Source organism: Parus major, chromosome 18 (assembly GCF_001522545.3).
Source record: "Parus major isolate Abel chromosome 18, Parus_major1.1, whole genome shotgun sequence".
Lineage (NCBI taxonomy): Eukaryota > Metazoa > Chordata > Aves > Passeriformes > Paridae > Parus > Parus major.
In genome coordinates, this window is record NC_031786.1 from 8,400,369 (window position 1) to 8,417,661 (window position 17,293).

Below are 17,293 nucleotides of genomic sequence, written 5' to 3' on the forward strand. Positions count from 1 at the left end.
CCCACCACAGCCCCATCCCCATCCCACCACAGCCATGCAAGGAGCTGCCTGTGCTGCTCAAGCACGAGCTGAAGCATCTGCTAAATGGTAATGTATGTATGGTAATACTTACCATACAATTATAGCAAAGGACATGACAAAAGGGCTTGGTTTTAGGGGTCAGGGTGCTAGATCTAACCTAAGGTCTGCTGTGCAGGTTTTTTAATCATTTATAAGTCATGCAAACTACAGCTCTCCAGGCACAAGTCTCTAGATAGCCTGAGATGCAAAAGTTAATGACTACATCTGTAACAGTCTTCTAGGAGTACCTAATTTTCTAACCAAAACTAATCTTTCACATCATGCCTTTGAGTCCAAGTCACTTTACACCAAGCACATAAAAGGCTCTGTTTACCGGACCTTTGACTGCTAGGCCCAAGGGAAGTGAGAAAAACCATCCAGGAATGCCTTCAGCAGAATGGTGAGAAGGGGCAGAAAAGGAGGATGAGACAGGACTCATTCAAAGAGGGAAGAGTGGAACCTGTCCTGAGTTAGCACCTGCTTTCCACAGTTCTTCAAGCTGATCCCATTTCTGAGGAGTGCACAGACACTGCCATTACCAAATCCATGTGCATGGCAATTCCAAATTAATTCTACATGCACACAGTTACTGCACTGCATCTGGCCATGTCTTCCAACTACAAATGATGAAGTTTTTGGGGACAAGAAGCTCCAGATGTGGATGAAGAGAAATACAAAAGAAAACCCCATCAGCCTGTGCTAACACTGGTGCAGTGTCCCATTGCCAAGCTCAGGGGCTCAGACAGATCACACAGGCTGGGTGGATCAGCCAGCAGCGCCTGACACATCCCCACAGGCAGCACCCACAGCCTGGCAGAATGTCCTCAGGGCCAAACTGTTAGCTCAGACTACAGAACACAGGTTCCCACTGAAACTGTACCTGTTAGTACAGTGACAGCTGCCAAATGCAAAATGGAAATGGCATGAGAGGATGGCACCAGCTGCGCCAAGGGAAAGGCTGAGGAGACAAAATATTCCTCCTAGACACACAGTGCATGGCAGCAGCCATCCCTCTCCTGCCTCACACAGCAGGATAATGAGGAGTGAGGATACTGGAAAACACCTCTAAAGAGACTAACATCAACTCAACATGCAACTTACTCCACAGGATGTATTTCAAGTTACATTGTACCTCACTATAGGTCATTCCCCTTTCTAGAGATCGTGAATTTTCCTTCTGTTGTTTTAGTCTTTGTAGAAGATATGGCAAAGTCTGTAAGCACAGACATGACTATCACCTTTAATGCACAGCAAGCTGGATGCACTACAGCTCAGCAGAAGCAGAACACAGGATGCAGTGCAGGGTCAGACCAACAGATGTACCGCTCAAAAGCTGATTTTAAACTGGAGAACTACAGCATGGTTTAAATCTTCCATGGAATGTCAGTCCTCATGGGAATACAAATGAAAACTGAGACTGAAGGCAGGTAGTTTTTTGTTTTTATCATGGTCCACTCCTCGGGCTCAGAGTAAGTGCAATGCACACCATGAATGCCCTCTGAATATCCTTGATATACAGCAGCAGCTATCACAGGCTGAGTCCTTGTGCTTACTTTGTACCACTATATACTCTAGCACAGTAATTCCTACTGGAAGTCCTTAGAACACTCACCATTCTCATTTTATACTGTGGGGGGTAGGGGGAAAAGAGTCCTCCAAATCCCCAATCTCATTCTCCTCTCTGTAAAATGAGCATCACCTGGGGTATACATTCCAGTGGATTTAAATGAGGAACTCTGTATACAAAGTGTTACACCCTGCAATATTTTTTAAACAGGTTTGCTGATTATGCTTAGCTTACAGCTGTGCTTAAAGAATAAATGCAAATTTAGCTAATTGCCTCCAACCTAATTTTCCCACGTTCATACAGAGCAGCTTCCCAGTTCCAGTGGTGTGGATTAGGCACAGAAAGCCCCATGATTACCCCAACACTCAGAGCACTTTCAGGAATGTGTATTGGCAGAGGTCTGTACTGATACCTGATGTGATTACAAGTTTTTTATCTTATTTAAAAGAAACAGACCTGGTTCTGTGCTGCAGGCAAGCTACATCAACAGCCATGTCCCTGCTGCAGTGTGACTACTTTCCACTGACAGTACCAGCCTCTGCCTCTCTGCTCACATCCTAGGCCTGAGTGTCTGGAAGGGAAATCTGTTCCTTGATGAGCAGGTGCTCAGCTTCAGACCAAACTGGAACACAGAACAGAATGAGGTTTCCACCAAAAAGTTTTCAGAGCCTTCTCTCTGTAGAGGTAGAGTGATTGGAAACAAGAATAGGCTCTTAAATCCTTAAATCTTAAAGAAACTCCTGCTAGGAGACATTTGCTGCTTGCCAACAGTGAAAGCAGAAAACACAGTTACCTTGTACCCTGTTCAGATCTCCTAGATGTAACCGTGTAAATATTTTCTAAATCAGGTCTAAAGACCCTAAGATCCCTAAATAAAACTTAATGAACTTCAGTACAAGCAGCTGTAGCATGCTGAAGGAACTTGCAGCTTTTTACAATTTTTTCTTGTACTGACATGTTAATGTAAGCATGATGGAGTTCTAGTTCTAGACAGAATATTTTGACTAACAGAGGTAGCTTTTACTTCAGAAGTATCTTGAAAAATTTTGTATTTTAACTATTCATGAAACCATTCAGAACAGAGGACACCAGACACCTGGAGTAAAACAGGTACAAGTCAAACATTTAATCTATGCCAGCTACCTTAAAAAAGTTATTATTTAGCACTTCGGTATCATTTCAAGTGAGGAAATACTCAACAACTCTAGGCTACCACCTTGTTTGACATCAGTCTTCTCCCTACCTAAAGTAATACATGTCCCTTCTTCCTTTCTAAATACACAGCTTAAAAAGTAAACATTGAGGTTGAGAAAAAGATTGTTCTTTCCTGCCCAGAAATTAAGCAGAACAAGATTAAGGTAGAACATCCTAAATATGTCTCATCATGATCATTATTCCTTCGCTATTTATGGCTTCTTGGTGAATCTGAGATAAGACACCGTTACAGGTTGATCAACCTGATGTTTAGAATTCCAAGAGAGGTACTCAGACTTTAATTTCCACAGATACCCAGTGGCAAGTCAGTAGTAGAGAACATAAAAGTGCCACTACTCTGCATCTCCTAATTGCATATATTGAAAGGGAAACCTCAAAGTATTGTGTTATGAGTTACAAATTCAACTCTTCTACCGTTGCATATACCGTACCTGCAGCAAATGTTTGCAGTAAGCAGAAGTTCACATCTGTATCTTCACTTCATTAATGGAAAAGCAATTATTTCAAACTGATTCATTAATAAATAACTATTCCTAGACAAGTTTGATAAGCTGACAAAGTTCAAAAGCCAGCAGTGTCCACATGCAGGGTCCTGAAGCAGTTTAGCACTAAACAGTGTGCCCTAAGACAGATTCCACTCATTGAAAATGCACATGTTGAGAAATGCCCAGGTCAAGGTTGTGAAGGATTTCTTTTCCTGAAGAACTATTAGAATATTTTCCAGATGTGCGAAAGCCTCTGCTTGCTTCAGTTCACAATGACCATCACTATTTAACCTGTGGTTCATCTGCATCACTTGCCTCTGTTTCGCTGCTCTGGGAGAAATCTTGTGGGGTCTCTACTCTGTCCAGTTCCAGAAAACTCGTAATGAGTTTGGCAACTGCTTCCACATCACTGTGGAAAAGAAGAAACAAGGGAAGAGTTATTGGAACTGTGGTGCTGACAATACAAGAGCAGGCATGCTAACTCCTGGGACTAACTGCCTAGAGGGAGGGTCATAGAGGGAAAGGCTGACAGCATGCCACACCAAGCCATTCTCTGCACATCAATCCTCCCCCCAGTCCCTGCTGCAAGGTTCCTTATTATCAATGCTTAAGATAAATTTTCTGTTAACTAATACACCAAACATTTGCAAAGTAGCATTAATCCCCTCTGCCATTGTACAGCTAAGGAAGACAACTCCAGCAGACAGGCAGCACTAAAGGGATCTTAGATGTCTAAATATGATCCTGATAGATGTTGTTACCCAAAGGTCTATAAATGAAAACATGATGTGGTTTAAAAGTTTAAACTGAATAACACAAGGTCATACCAGCAAGTCTGAAAAATGAGCTTAGTTACAACAATTGGCAATTACCCACCCACATGACTGGCATTTCCCACCTTACACACTGCAACTTTAAGAAGCCCACACTGCACCTTCTGCAGCCCAGCACTGCACTCTGGGTGAGCGGGTGTGAGAATCCAGTGACAAAGCGCAGCACAACCAGGTAACCCTTCCCGAAATAGCGCACGGTCTCCTCCTCCACGTTCACATCGCGGATCTCGTTCAGCACAGCCACCACTGCAAAGAGGGGCAAAACATCTGCTGTCAGCATGGCTGCACACCCTCAGCACTGCCACTGGTGACAGGGACCCTGCTCTTGGGCACCACTGCTGTGATCCCACACAGCCGGGGCAGTCCTGCAGCAGCAAACGGCTGCCGAGCTGCTCAGGCAAAAGAAACATGCACAGGGTGTGACTGCAGCACACTTAGCTGGGACAGGCCCTAAGGGAAAAGATAGAGCCAGCCAGGAACTGGGGAGCAACCCATTATTACTTATGCTTCCCACTTACTTTAATGGCAGTTTAAACTACTTTTCTGTAGGCAAACAGGTGTTCAGTTTACTGACATTGAACAAATACTGAAATATTTAACTGCTCAGAGCACCTGCTGATCTCTGCATCCTCACATGAATGGTACCTAAAGCAGATATTATCAAAGAGGAAGAGATATCATCAGCTCTCCATTGTAAACATATATCCTAAAGGAAAGTTTGGAAAAGTTAAACATCCTTCTCTCCACATCTTTTATCTTCCATCTCGAAAATGAACTCTTTAAAAACCAATTCAGCTTAAGGTCATTCGAAATTTGGCCACTCTTCTGAGCTTATTGACAGCTGGTGCTATTTACATCAAGAAGTAGAACAAAAACTCTGACATGGAAGAATAAAGCAACAGAATAAAAGATCCTAGTTTGCAATAGAGTTCCTAACTCACCATGACTCAAACAAGTCCCAGACTATACTACAACTTCTGACAATCCAACAGGAAGCCCAAAGGACATCAGATCCTGCATTAAACTGAGCTTCCTGAAAAGGCTGCTTTAAATGCATATTCTGTATCTGCAGGATGTAACATGCCTGCTTGCATATGGTATCTAAACCTTTGCCTGCTCCACAAAGCAGATGAGAGTACAGGAATCTCAACTTCTGGATCCAAAACTGCAGTGTTTCCACCAGTCTCAGCTGCCAAGCATGCTAGCCAAGGGCAAGGTAAACACATTAACATCCCAAAAGAATGGCTAAGATTATTATGGAAAGCAATGTATAGTCCTACTTACCTTGGATTAAAATAATTAAAAAGATGCATTCAGCACACAGAAAAAGCATTTGGGCCCAGAGAGGCAGATTGTTACATCTGCTGCTTGGGAACAAAGCAGATCTGGAAGCAGATGTGATTTAATTTGAGTACAGAACTCCAGAGAAGCTATTAAATGGGCACATATCCATCTCTTCTGTTGCTCACCATATTTTCTACCACAGCTGCGGCTTTCTCACCTTGTTCATTGCCTCCTTTTGACAAAGTCAGTATTTTTTTGTAGAGGTTGAATGTTTTTAGGCAGATTGTTCCCTTGTTCTTATCAAATACAGCTTCCTGTAAAATTGAAAAATAAAAATCAAGATTGTCTTGAAAACACCATCACTAGCTATACCTCAAAGTAAAATAAAAACAGCTCCATGGGAAAATAATCTTGGTAAAAGAAAAATACACAGCTAGTTTAGAGACATTCCTCTATTACTAGACTGTGAAAATCACAATCTTGCTCTTGGTTTTAACAGAAACTTTACCGTATCTCTTATGTGACTTCTAGAAGGGAGTTAAAAATGGGTTCATTGTCCCTCTTGCCACATTCTTCATGTAAAAAAAAACTTGGTCTGGAATCAAATTTGAACACTAACTTGTAACTCCAATAATTTTCACTTCTGGGGAATTTGACATTCTAATGTCACGCTCTAAGGGCCAGGCTTACACAGACCTCAAATATCCCTGACAGTCAATGAAAAGAGGATCTCATTCCTCTAAGGGCCAGGCTTACACAGACCTCAAATATCCCTGACAGTCAATGAAAAGAGGATCTCATTCTCTTCTGGTGAGTTGCTCATTCTAACACAACCCAGGTCAGCAGGATGACAAGGTGGCTTATTGCTCTCAAATCAACATCCACAGGATTCCAAACCATCTTGTCCCAGAGGAAAAAAGCTGAGCAGCCTGGAAGGTTAGAGCTCCCTTATTTAGTGGTTGCTCTGTCATTAGCTTGAAGGCTAAGTTCAAAATCATGTTGTACAGCTCAATGTCCTAGTCATCCTCCCTCTTTTACATAAGAGAGAACATTTTGGGCTAAGTCTCCCCTAAAAAGTACACTTATGTTTAGCTTCACATTTTCATGCTTGTGTAGCTAAAGAATTAGTGCCCTAATTCTAGTCCCAGTACAGCAACCCAGAGGGTTTCTTCAAAACCAAAAGCATAACTTGTCTGTTTGGACTGAGCAAGTGCATGGGGCTGCTGGAATCAGCATCTGCCAACTGCTTCCTACTCACAGGCCCTCATTTCCTGAGTTCAGCATCTTACCTCCCACTGCTCCAGATTCTGGGCTGCCACAAAGAAACACCCGGCCATGTAGAAGAGCTTCCATGCCAAGCTGTCTGAACAATGTAAAAAATGCACAAATTTAGTGTTTGTTCCCACCCACTTCTTTGGTATTCAAACAATCCTGAAAGCAACAAGCTCCTTTTAAAAGCAGCTAAAGCAGAAAAGGTTTCTCTGATGGAAGTTTTTTGCCTTTAGTTGTACTACAAGCTATTTTACAGCTCTTTCCCACGATGAAAATCTTCACACTTTGGAGAGACTTGATTCAAGCTGGGCTTCAAACCATGCAGAATTTTAAGCATATATTATATTATATTATATTATTGGCAAGGTTGTAACATCACATCTTTCTCTTCTCTACAAGCAAAGGCATCTTAAAAAGCATCCACAAAACTGCCAACCTGCTGTCAAACACCAAATATTTGCGCTGCAGAGGACAAAGATAAGGACAATGAAAATTCAATAAAGCAAACACGTTTCTGCATAAAAGGAAGCAGTTGGTCCTCTTGACAAACAAACATTTGCATTTCACATCCTGAAAATGTTTACATGTCACAGCCTGAACAAGTTGCTCACTCAGGCTTTTCACTGAAGGCACGGTAGATCTGTGATGGGGTTTCAGAAAACTTTGTTGCAACATCTTAAGAAAAACAAGGCTGATTTAGCTGGTGGCTCAAGCAGCTTTCACTGCATTTTGCTCTTTAAATAAAACTACGTGGGTTATATTGGTAGCACATTCCTACACACTATTAAGTTTTAACATTTGATGTTAACAGGATGCAGCACAAGAATCACAGGGCAGCTTCCAGGATAAATCCCATGGATGCAAAGACAGCTGGTGTTTGGTGCAGTCTGCTGTACTGCAGGAAGCAGCAGGAGCTGTCTGACCTCTAAAGGTGCTTGGATGAGTAATCTCTGCTAGTGATGATTTGACAGTTTCCAGAGAAACAGAGAACTTCCGTCAAAGGCAAAGTAATCATTTCATTATGGTGTCAAATAATCATTACATGTCTTCCCAGGAGAGCTGTGAGGACCAGCTAATCACATTTATAAAACACTGAAAGTACAAAATGCCACAGAGTACCAATATCATTATTAAAAATACTTGCAAATGGAAAAGGAGGCTGACTAAGAAATAGAGCATTAAAGCACAGTCAGCCAGAGGGGCAACAGTTATTATTGTTTTTAATTATCACACCACAAAGTGGGAGAGGAACCTCCACTGCCTTTGAAGGGCCAGACAGAAGCTGCAGATGAGTCATCAAAATGAAAAACAAATCAACAGGAAACAACTCTCCCAAAAATGTGAAGACCATTACCTGCACTGTAATAAGCAGCAGCCAAACCTATGGAGGCTATTCCTAGGAGGAAAGAGAAGAGAATTAGGGCAAATAAGCAGCTCAAAAAACATCTAAAATTCCCTGGAAAAACATCACTTTTCAAAAACAGGACGAATGTGATTGCAAGATAGATGACTATATGAAAGTCAAGTTATTTCTTTCACTACTGAAAAAACTTCCATTCTGCAAAGGCATTAAAAGCATAGGGGTTAGGGTCAGAATCAAAAATTTTATTACACAACTGGGAAAGAACCTCAGAGGGACTCAATCTAACCATGACACCATACTTTCTCAGTACAACTTGGAGTGTTCACACAAACTTTGCAATGATTTAAGTGCTCTATGGAGCCAAAAGAAAACTTTTGCAGTAAAGTTGTATCAGAAACTACCAGCTCCTTTCTCTCAGGGAGGAGGAGGCAGCTGAAGAGTGCCTCATGCTCCAGAGACTGCTGCAACTGCAAAGATCTTCTCAACATCCTTGAAAGCAATGACAATGTGGTGTTCTTGCAGTGGGATCTGCTCAGCTGGAAATCAGGATATGCCAGATTTTCCCCAGCAGCTTTCTCAGCACAATCCTAACAAGTTTATTTTTCCTGTATATTCAGTAGTGTTTATAAAGATGCCTTTCAGAACATCCTGCATGACTTTCCATTTCATAGTGTGTCCTTAGGAGATCACCACCAACCACATGCACAATCCAACCCCAGCATGGCCACACTGCAGTTTTCCACTCCTGAAAATCTAGATATCTTTCAACCTAACTATACAGCCCCTTCAGAAGCTTCACATTTCTATTGCTGCATGGCACATAATAAACTTTCTGTTCTTGATCTTTCAGGACTACCTTAAAATTTCATCCACGAGGTTCTGAGGTTCTTCAGAGGAGACTGAAAGTCTCACAGTGAAACTGCCACACTTAGACTTCAGACTCATTTAGTGCCTATGTGAAAGGAAGAGTTCAAAGCACAACCATTCCTTTTCTGGAAAGGAAAAGGCCTGGAAGGCAAGCTTTTCACTAGGGGCTTTTTCAGGAGTTTATTCAGTGACCCTCTTCCCTTAAAGCAAGCTCTGAAATAAGCTGAGGAACGCTGTGGTCTTACCAACACAGAGAGACCAGGATCGGATGCCAGGTGACCTCTTTAGATGAAGATGGGAATTTGTGCGTTTTTCAACCAACATGTACATCTTCAAAAGAAACTCCCAACAGCCCAGTTTGACTCATGAAACCTCACTGGACAAAAAAAAAAAAAAAAAAAAAAAATTTAAATCATTGACAGATCCACCAGTTCCCCTTCCTAGCATTTTTTAGGACTTAACAAGTCTTAATCCAGACTATAAAAGATACTCCAGGGTAAGATCACAGTCTTTTTGGACAGGAAGAGGAATATGTACACTGGAAAAAACCACAAAGTAAAACTGTCATGTGGAGAGTTGCATAACAACAAGAATCTGAATTCTTGGAAGAAAGTTCTCATTTTGTGGGGGTAAAAGTCTCTATTATAATCAGATTCCAGAAGAAAAATGTGAAAAACAAGAACCTGGAACAACGTTCAGCCCTTCGAGCAGATAAAACAGCAAGGGGAATAGAAATCTCTTTGACAGCATTTTTCCTGTGAGCTCAAAGGGTTGTGTGAAGGGCTAGTCTGGGACAGTGAAGCCTTCTGCACCCCTGACATGGGGTCTCATCCCTGCTGACATACCAGGAAGGGCTACAGCCAAGCACTGCCAGCATCCCATAATGCCACAGATGGCATTCCTATCCTCCAAGCCACCCCAATACAACCAGGAGCTTCCAACAAGTGTGTCTGTCCTCAGCAAGACCATGCCTTCAGCCTAGGCAGAAACAGCAGAGACTAAAAAGACAGATACTAATTAAAACCAGTAAAGTTGGCTAATCCCAGGCAGTATTTTCAATATGTTTTCACTGTTTTACAGCATAGAATCAGAGCATTTAGAGAAAGACCTTTAGCATCATGAAGCCCAACCACTAACCCAGCACTGCCCAGTCCACCACTAAACCATATCCTTAAGAACCTCACCTACATGTTTTTGAACACTGCCAGGAATGGTGACTCCACCACTTCCCTGGCCAGCACAGAACCAGTTTAAGAAGGCTGGCATTAAGCTGCTGCTAGCTGCCCATGGTAACAGGTTTCCAGAAAATGCCAACATTCATCAGGTTTTGAATAACCATGAAAAACACGGAGAGAGCAGGTCTGAGCACATCCAAGTTCTTAGAAAAGGCAAATGTGATTTGCAGTCCTTTAGTTATCCAGCTGTTCTTGGATACAAGAAGATGCTCCTGCAATTCTGGTAGTTTGGAGACAAAGCTCCAGGGGAGCAGATTTAGCCAGGTCTTTTCAGTTAAACAAAAAGCACCCATGACTTTGATTTTAATCTCTTAGCAACACATCTGAGAGCATCTGAAACCGAAAGAGCCAAAAGCACTTATGCATAAGACACGCTCCATCTCCTCCGGATGTCAAGCATCAAATTTTAATTTTCAAATTACTCCTGTGAGTTGCTCTCAAAATACCGGAAAATACATCTGCATGCACAATGCCTCCTCCTGCCTGATATCAAACACGAGTTATAAAATACATCAAGATCACTGCAGAAATCTTGCTGTATTTAACAAATATTATACTCTACTAAGAACATAATTCTCACATGTATCAGTCAAGTCCATTAATGCAAACTTTGATTGCCCTCCCATAATAATTTAGCTAAGTTCAACCAGGGAAACGCCAGTTTTGGTTTAATGTTGGACACTCAACATCAGTGAGTTGTCTCTCACAGGCTGCTGCTTGAAAGAGATGGACCTTGGAAAAAAAAAAAAGCACCAAAGCAGCTTCTAAAGTTACATTTAATAAATAAATCATAAACGTGCCCTAAAGAAAACACAAAAGTTATAGTAAAACAATGCTATGATTACAGAGAAAGAGGTATTTTTGTGCTGCTCTTTCAAATTCTAAAACTCAGTTTTGCTTGAATTTGTCTGGTTTGACACTGAACTGATCTCCAGCATCAAAACAACATTCTCATGCTCCCTCCAAGCTCTAGGTTGAAAGCAAGCCAGAAAAAGCCATTGGAAGGCACACCTTGAAATCTTCCAACCAACAGCCATCAGTCAGGACCACGCACCAGGTGAATTTTCTTTACAGAGCTCATTTTTCTTTACCTCCCAACCCTGCACCTGCTCCCACCCCCCTTCCACAGCCTGGTCTCCCCCTCAGGGAGAGGAAGACCCTCCCCAGCCAGGGACCGGCCCTGCCAAAACCCACCCAACCCGTGGGTTTTATTCCCCCGCGCGTGGGGCACCCAAGACCCCACTTCACCCTCGCCCGGTGCCCGCGGTACCTGCCCGGGCTCCAGCCGCGTTCTAAAGGGACCCGCGGCCGCCTCCGCGTTCCGCGCCCTCAGCGCTGGTCCCGCCTCAGGGATGGACGGACGCGGCCGCGGCCATTTTGGGTGAGGGCAGAGGATGGGACACGAACCTCCCTTCCCCTCCCGTGAGGGCGGTGCCGCGCCAAGATGGCGGCGCGCTGCCAGTACTCAGCATGGCGCCCGAGCCCGCGGATGCTGCTGAAGTAAGAGTGTCGATGTTTCCTTGGTTATTTTACTTTAGCGGTGCTTTGAAAAAGCAGAAACCTCGCGTGATGAGAGGAGTGAACTGCTGTAGGGTGAGGCTGGGTGTATGGGAGAGCCGTAGTGCACCCAGTTGGATCGACCCGCGATGGATGAGGTGGACATGGCCCCTTGCATGAGGGGGTCGGGGAGGGCAGGGGAGCCCCTCGCTGGAACAGGGCTCCACTGGGGGCTGTCCCCAGGCTCAGGCAGCCCCTGTGGAGGCCAGGAAACCTCTGGGTTTTCGATGGCAGCACTTGGGGCACCACTGCCATAAAAGCGCTGGTGCTGTGCCTCGGCTATGGCAGAATCACAGGTTGGGGTTGGAAAGACCCTCTGGAGATCGCTCAGTCCAACTCCTGCTGATACACCTTGAGCAGCTGACACAGAAATGCGTCCAGGTGGGTTTGGAATGTCTGCAGAGAGGTGTTGCCGATTTTAGGAGCTCTCTAAACACAAACACAGCGTCTAGTTTAGGAGGGAGACGTTTGTTTATTTTGAGTGCAAGGTGGAGGTGTCCACAGATCAAGCACACCAAAGCTTTTAACTACTTACACATTTTATCAAAGACGTTAGTATTCACTGGCTACAAGTTACATAGTTCTCTTATTAATTAGCTTCTTCTGTCTTCTATTGGTTAATAAAATCCAGAATTGGTAATTCTGGCTTCTGTTGGTTAATGATTAACTTCTCATGCTAATAAGTCTGCATGATCAGTCTCTCCTTGCAGGTGGGTTTCTTGTGTCAGTGGTTGCAGATTCCCCCTGCCAGAATTACCTTTTGCCAGTCGGAGCTGATTTCAGCACAGCTGCTGAGTTGGCTTTATTTGCTTCTTCCTTATCTTGGAAGTTCTTGCCAGATGGCCCCTAAATTCTGCATCCTTTGTGTCCACTGCCAGTGGGCATCCTTTTTTCTCAGATTTTTTTTAATTTCTCTAGGTCTGAGATCATTAAAGCATATCAATCCCTGGACTTTAACAAGGCAATTCCACCAACAAATAACTTGTTTCTTCTAACACCTGGACATCGCATGTATTTTCAAAGCAGAAATATGAGTGATACTCTTACAGGTCCAACATTGATGTCCTGAGTTTTGCAAATTGTACATCAGCTAAAAGCTCGAGTTTGAAAATCTGTTATTTGGGGAGGAAATTTTCTAATTCACTTGAAATACAGAGTAATTTTCCTGTGGACAAATAGGCTGCATTTGGAAAATCCTTTGTGTTTCAGTCTAACATCATTCACGTGGGGAAGCTGTTCCTGTTCAATCCATTAGAGCAACTGCTTAGGTGGCATGAGTTTAGCTGTAGTTTAGCTTAACTTCTTAAATTCCCTTTATGGAAGTCAGTGTGTAACTTCATCTACAAATGATATTTGGTCCTCTCTCAGTTGCACAGAAATGTCCTTCCTGAATGAAATCCTCAATTTTTGGCTTTTTTCCCAAACATGAATATATTCTCAAGTGTTTGCTCAGGGTCATGGCATGACAGAAGTTTGTTTAGCTGTTCTCAACACTATTCTGATGAACTGAGATTTTGATCAATGTTTTTCATAACAATCCAGAATGAAGATAGGGGAAAAAAAACCCTGCAGAGTCCATGGTACAGACATTTAAATGTAAGTACTTAAAAATACCAACTGATGTGCAGTTTCTGTGCAAGTGTGTTAATGGGAAAAGGCAGTGAGGAGCTGCAAGAATGAATTGGCCTGCCTGTGAGTCACAAGATACCAGCTGCTGGATTTGGATGAAAAATAGGAAGTAATAAGTATCACGTGTGCTCAACCCAAACAAGCAGCTGACTGAGTCTTCTGGGAAGAAATTTATGTCTAATTAGCTGTCAATCAGTTTTTATAAGCAACTGGTTTCTGTGGAAACCAAATGTTAAGCCGTTTTGAGTGACACAAGACAAAAGATTTCTTGTGTCTGGAGCAGAGTGGAATAAGCCAGAAATTCATCTGTGCTCTCCACTCAGCATAAACCAAACAGCATATGTTTTATTATTATGTTACTAACTGCAAAAATATCAGCAACTCTGTGCTTCTCTGGTTCTTCAGAGGTCACACTAGAATAACCTGATATGACTTAATTATGAAGTTACAGAGAAATTTTTTCAACTGTGGGAAATATCACATACATAGATACAATCAAAACAAATATGGCAAGGATCCTTGTAAGCTTCTGCTATCCATTAATGATTCTTACAGCATTCTTTCTAAAATCTTGGGATCTTACACCAGCTCTTTGAAGTAGGTGAGTGCTGTTAAGCCTACCAATGGAAAAAGAAAGAAGGAGCATTTTGAAAGCCTGATCCTGGACTTAAAGAACAACATGAATTCCAAACCATGTTGCTGCAGGAACAAAGACTATTTTCCAAAATAAACAATTCAGGAATATGTGACTGACTGTAGACTTCTTCCTCAACAATGTAAAAATAGATTCTGTGGAAGTGTTTATGTTCTATTTGTGTAGTGAACACACTTGTAACTTTTAAGTCATTGAGCTAGACCCAAGAACATGCAGACAGAACAGAACTGGCCTTTATTTTGAATTAAGCTGACATGTCTGTAATTCTGGTGTTTTTTCCTATTTCAGACCATTTTCCTAAATATTCTTTTCTAACTCCTTATACTTATTTTTTTATGCCCTAAGGTCTTAAACTTAGGAATTCAGCTATGCAATAAGCATGTGATCTTACTAACATGCCAGGATAAATTCCCAGAGTGCTTGGTTGGAATGAGCCACCAAATGCTTTGGCTGTGAGTCCTGTTAGAAATGAGCTCATCCCACAAAACGAGCTCTCCGTGGTGCCCCCTGACCTCGGTGGGAAGAGTGTGTGTGCAGCCTGCAGAGCACAGATTTCATGGAATACATATTTGCCAGCTGTAGCCAAGATTTATTGCCCAATTCTGACAGCTGTGGAGTGGCATGTGCTGTCACTGTGGCAAGGAGGCATTTACAGCTGGCACTGCCCTGCAGGACTGATGCAAAGCCTGTAACACTTTGCAGTTGTTTGCAGCACACTGTTTTCACACAGGGAAATCCTAATTTCTTCATTTCATTCAGTGTGTAAATGCTTCAGGTGCAAGGATGAATGTTGCATGCATCCATGGTGGCCAGAAAAGCAAGTGATGCCTTTAAAGTGCTACCTGCTGCTGGCATAGGGAAGCTTTTAGAGAGTGAGGTTTCTGGGAAGCAGCACTGCAAAGGTGGTAATTGTTACCTCCCAAGGGCAGATTAAAGCAGGATGGTGCTTTCTTGTCTCAGGTTGTCAGGCCTACTGTGAAGGTTGATCAAAGATCCACTGTTCTGTCGGAAAATGGCATGGATACTTAATGCAAAGCACAGAGTGCTCTTGGCAATAAAATAAATGAGACATCTAATTATCTAATGGTTTCACAAATATAATCTTATGCTGTGCACTGAAACAGAGATTCTTTGCACACTCTTATTTATATAAGTTTTAGCTGTTTTTGTTTGAATTTTTAAATTGAACTTCAGTCCAAGTATTCCTAAGATGAAGGATGAAATAGGGATACTTAATGTATGTACTTAAGATGTCCTCCATTTTCTGCAAAATGCTTCAATTTCTTTGCAGTTCTCTGGTTTTCATTGTGAATACAAGAAATACGGGGGGAAATTTAGCCCTTTGATAATGTGCAGAAGAATGTGTTTAATCCAGTCATGTAACAGATGACTAACTTAGTTAACCAGAGATTCCCATCCCTGGAAACATTCAAGGCTAGGTTGGATGGGGCTTGGAGCAACCTGGTCAAGAGAAAGGGGCATTTGGACTGGATGACCTTCAAAAGTCCATTCCAACCCAAACTACTCTGAAATTCTGTGAAATAAAAAATATTTTAAATATGATCTGTGCAGTTACAGAAATACCCAAAACTGACATGTCTTTTGAAGCATCAAATTATCAGTTTTGGATAATAAATATAAGTATAATCAGAGTGTGAAACAGGAAGATTTCAGCTGTGCCTGTAAGTGCAAATCTCAACACATTTCTAATTTAGAACTTTTCATCTATCCTATCACCTTATTGGTCAAGCAACTGTAGCTGTTTTATCCTGGTGGAATAAGGTGGGAGGTTGGCACAGCTTTTCTTGTATGAAAATACTCCTCCACAGGAACAAGAAAGATGTCAGATAATGCTGCACTCCTGCAAGTCTGTAGGAAATGTAAATTCTTAGGTCACATAGAAATTGCTCAAGAGGGGTTGTGGTGCATTTAAAAAGCTTGGGCTAATATACTAATGTGAAATGTGAGAGCATTTTGAATGATGAGAACAAAGATGCAGAAAATTATCACCAAAGCTATTACAGTTTTTACCTCAAGCCAGGATAAGTGATATTTTTCCAGGGTATATGTAAAGCAGCATCAGCTTACTTTTCTTTGAGTGGTCAGTATGAAAACATGCTTTCATCGTGGTTATTAAGGAATTCTTAATTTCTCTGACCAGATGATAACTCATCTGTAGTCTGCAAATTAAAAAAAGCACTACATTCTTCTCACAGTTATCTTTAGCATCCTTAAAATGGAACAAGCATTTAAAGTTGTGTCCTTGGCTAACAAACCTCTCTGATCATGCCTGTGTCCAGCCCTTGTGGTCAAAAACCATCTGTGGCTTATAGCATTAGAGGTCACTGTAACAGGAGGGGATTTTACCCAGTGTTATAGAAAAGTTGCAGTTTAGGCAGGAAATTGCATGTTTTTTAGAAGTTCTGTGGTTTAATTTATGAAATGTAATTTTACACTTGAAAAACTTCTCTGTGTATCTGTAGGCGTTTGCTTGTACGTGTGTGTTCATGTGGCCGGGGGTTAAAAAACGAGCAAAATGTTGATTGAACCTTTCTGTCTAAATCCTACAACCTGAGGTTCAGAAAGACAAGAAATTATAAGCGTCTTGATTAATACTCCGGGGCCTTTCAGACTGTGGAAGGCTGATGTCCGTTTAAAAATCCTGTTTGTGAGGATTTGTGATGCCTGCCTGGGAACAGCATTGCTGGTACTTGGGTTTTGTTACAGAAATGGGAGATCGCAGCATATTGCTTAAATAAAATGGTGATGATGCTGTATTTAGTAACTCGCAGAGTGTCATTTCACTTTAAAGCTATAGGGAAAACAACAAAAATGGGGGGGGGGGGGAAACCCTTTGTACGATATAACAGAGGAGCGCGTTTTAAAAAATACGCAGGGACGCTCCAGAGAAGCAGCGAAGCCTCGGGCACAGCCCCGCCGCGGAGCCGGGCGCAGCTGCCTGGCGGATCAGTGCGGCCCGGGGGTCCTGCTCGGGATGGGGATTGGGACTGGGATCGGCACGGGGGAGTCCCTCCGCGTACGTGCGGCGGCGCAGGTCCGCAATGAGCCCGGCGGGCGCGGCCGGGGACGTGCCGGGGGAGGCGGCGGAGGAGGCGGTGCCGCCCCGCCCGCTCTGCGGCCACAGGCACAGCCCCGGCGGCAGGTACGGGACCGGCGCTGCGCCCCGCTGCCTCCTCGATAGGCTGCACTGGGGCTTTCGGGGGAATTTCGGTGGTCGTTTTTTGGTTTTTTTTTTCCCTGTGGAGCTGAT

At 42.7% G+C, this 17,293-nt stretch overlaps 1 protein-coding gene across 2 annotated transcripts; it reads right to left on the reverse strand.

Annotated features, from left to right (window-relative positions):
* Positions 1-2,729: 2,729 nt before the first annotated feature.
* LOC107212467 (cytochrome b-245 chaperone 1) lies at positions 2,730-11,588 on the reverse strand. Of its 2 annotated transcripts, none has more exons than XM_015645748.3 (7): positions 11,452-11,588; positions 9,192-9,322; positions 8,071-8,112; positions 6,734-6,807; positions 5,662-5,758; positions 4,262-4,406; positions 2,730-3,736 (listed from the first exon to the last, which is right to left on the reverse strand). In XM_015645748.3, exons 2-7 carry the CDS (start codon positions 9,274-9,276, stop codon positions 3,610-3,612), a joined length of 570 nt encoding a protein of 189 aa, XP_015501234.1. In that variant the 5' UTR covers positions 9,277-9,322; positions 11,452-11,588; the 3' UTR covers positions 2,730-3,609. The 2 variants fall into 2 exon arrangements, with proteins under 2 accessions (XP_015501234.1, XP_033374672.1); XM_033518781.1 differs by lacking the exon at positions 11,452-11,588 and adding an exon at positions 11,193-11,265.
* Positions 11,589-17,293: the final 5,705 nt, after the last annotated feature.

Coding starts and splice junctions, on each gene's coding strand:
- LOC107212467 (XM_015645748.3), bottom strand. CDS start 9,276: ATGTACATGTTGGTTGAAAAACGCACAAATTCCCATCTTCATCTAAAG. Junction 5,759..6,733: donor AGAATCTGGAGCAGTGGGAG/GTAAGATGCTGA, acceptor TCAATTTTACAG/GAAGCTGTATTTGATAAGAA. Junction 3,737..4,261: donor GCAGTGCTGGGCTGCAGAAG/GTGCAGTGTGGG, acceptor TCTTTTCCACAG/TGATGTGGAAGCAGTTGCCA.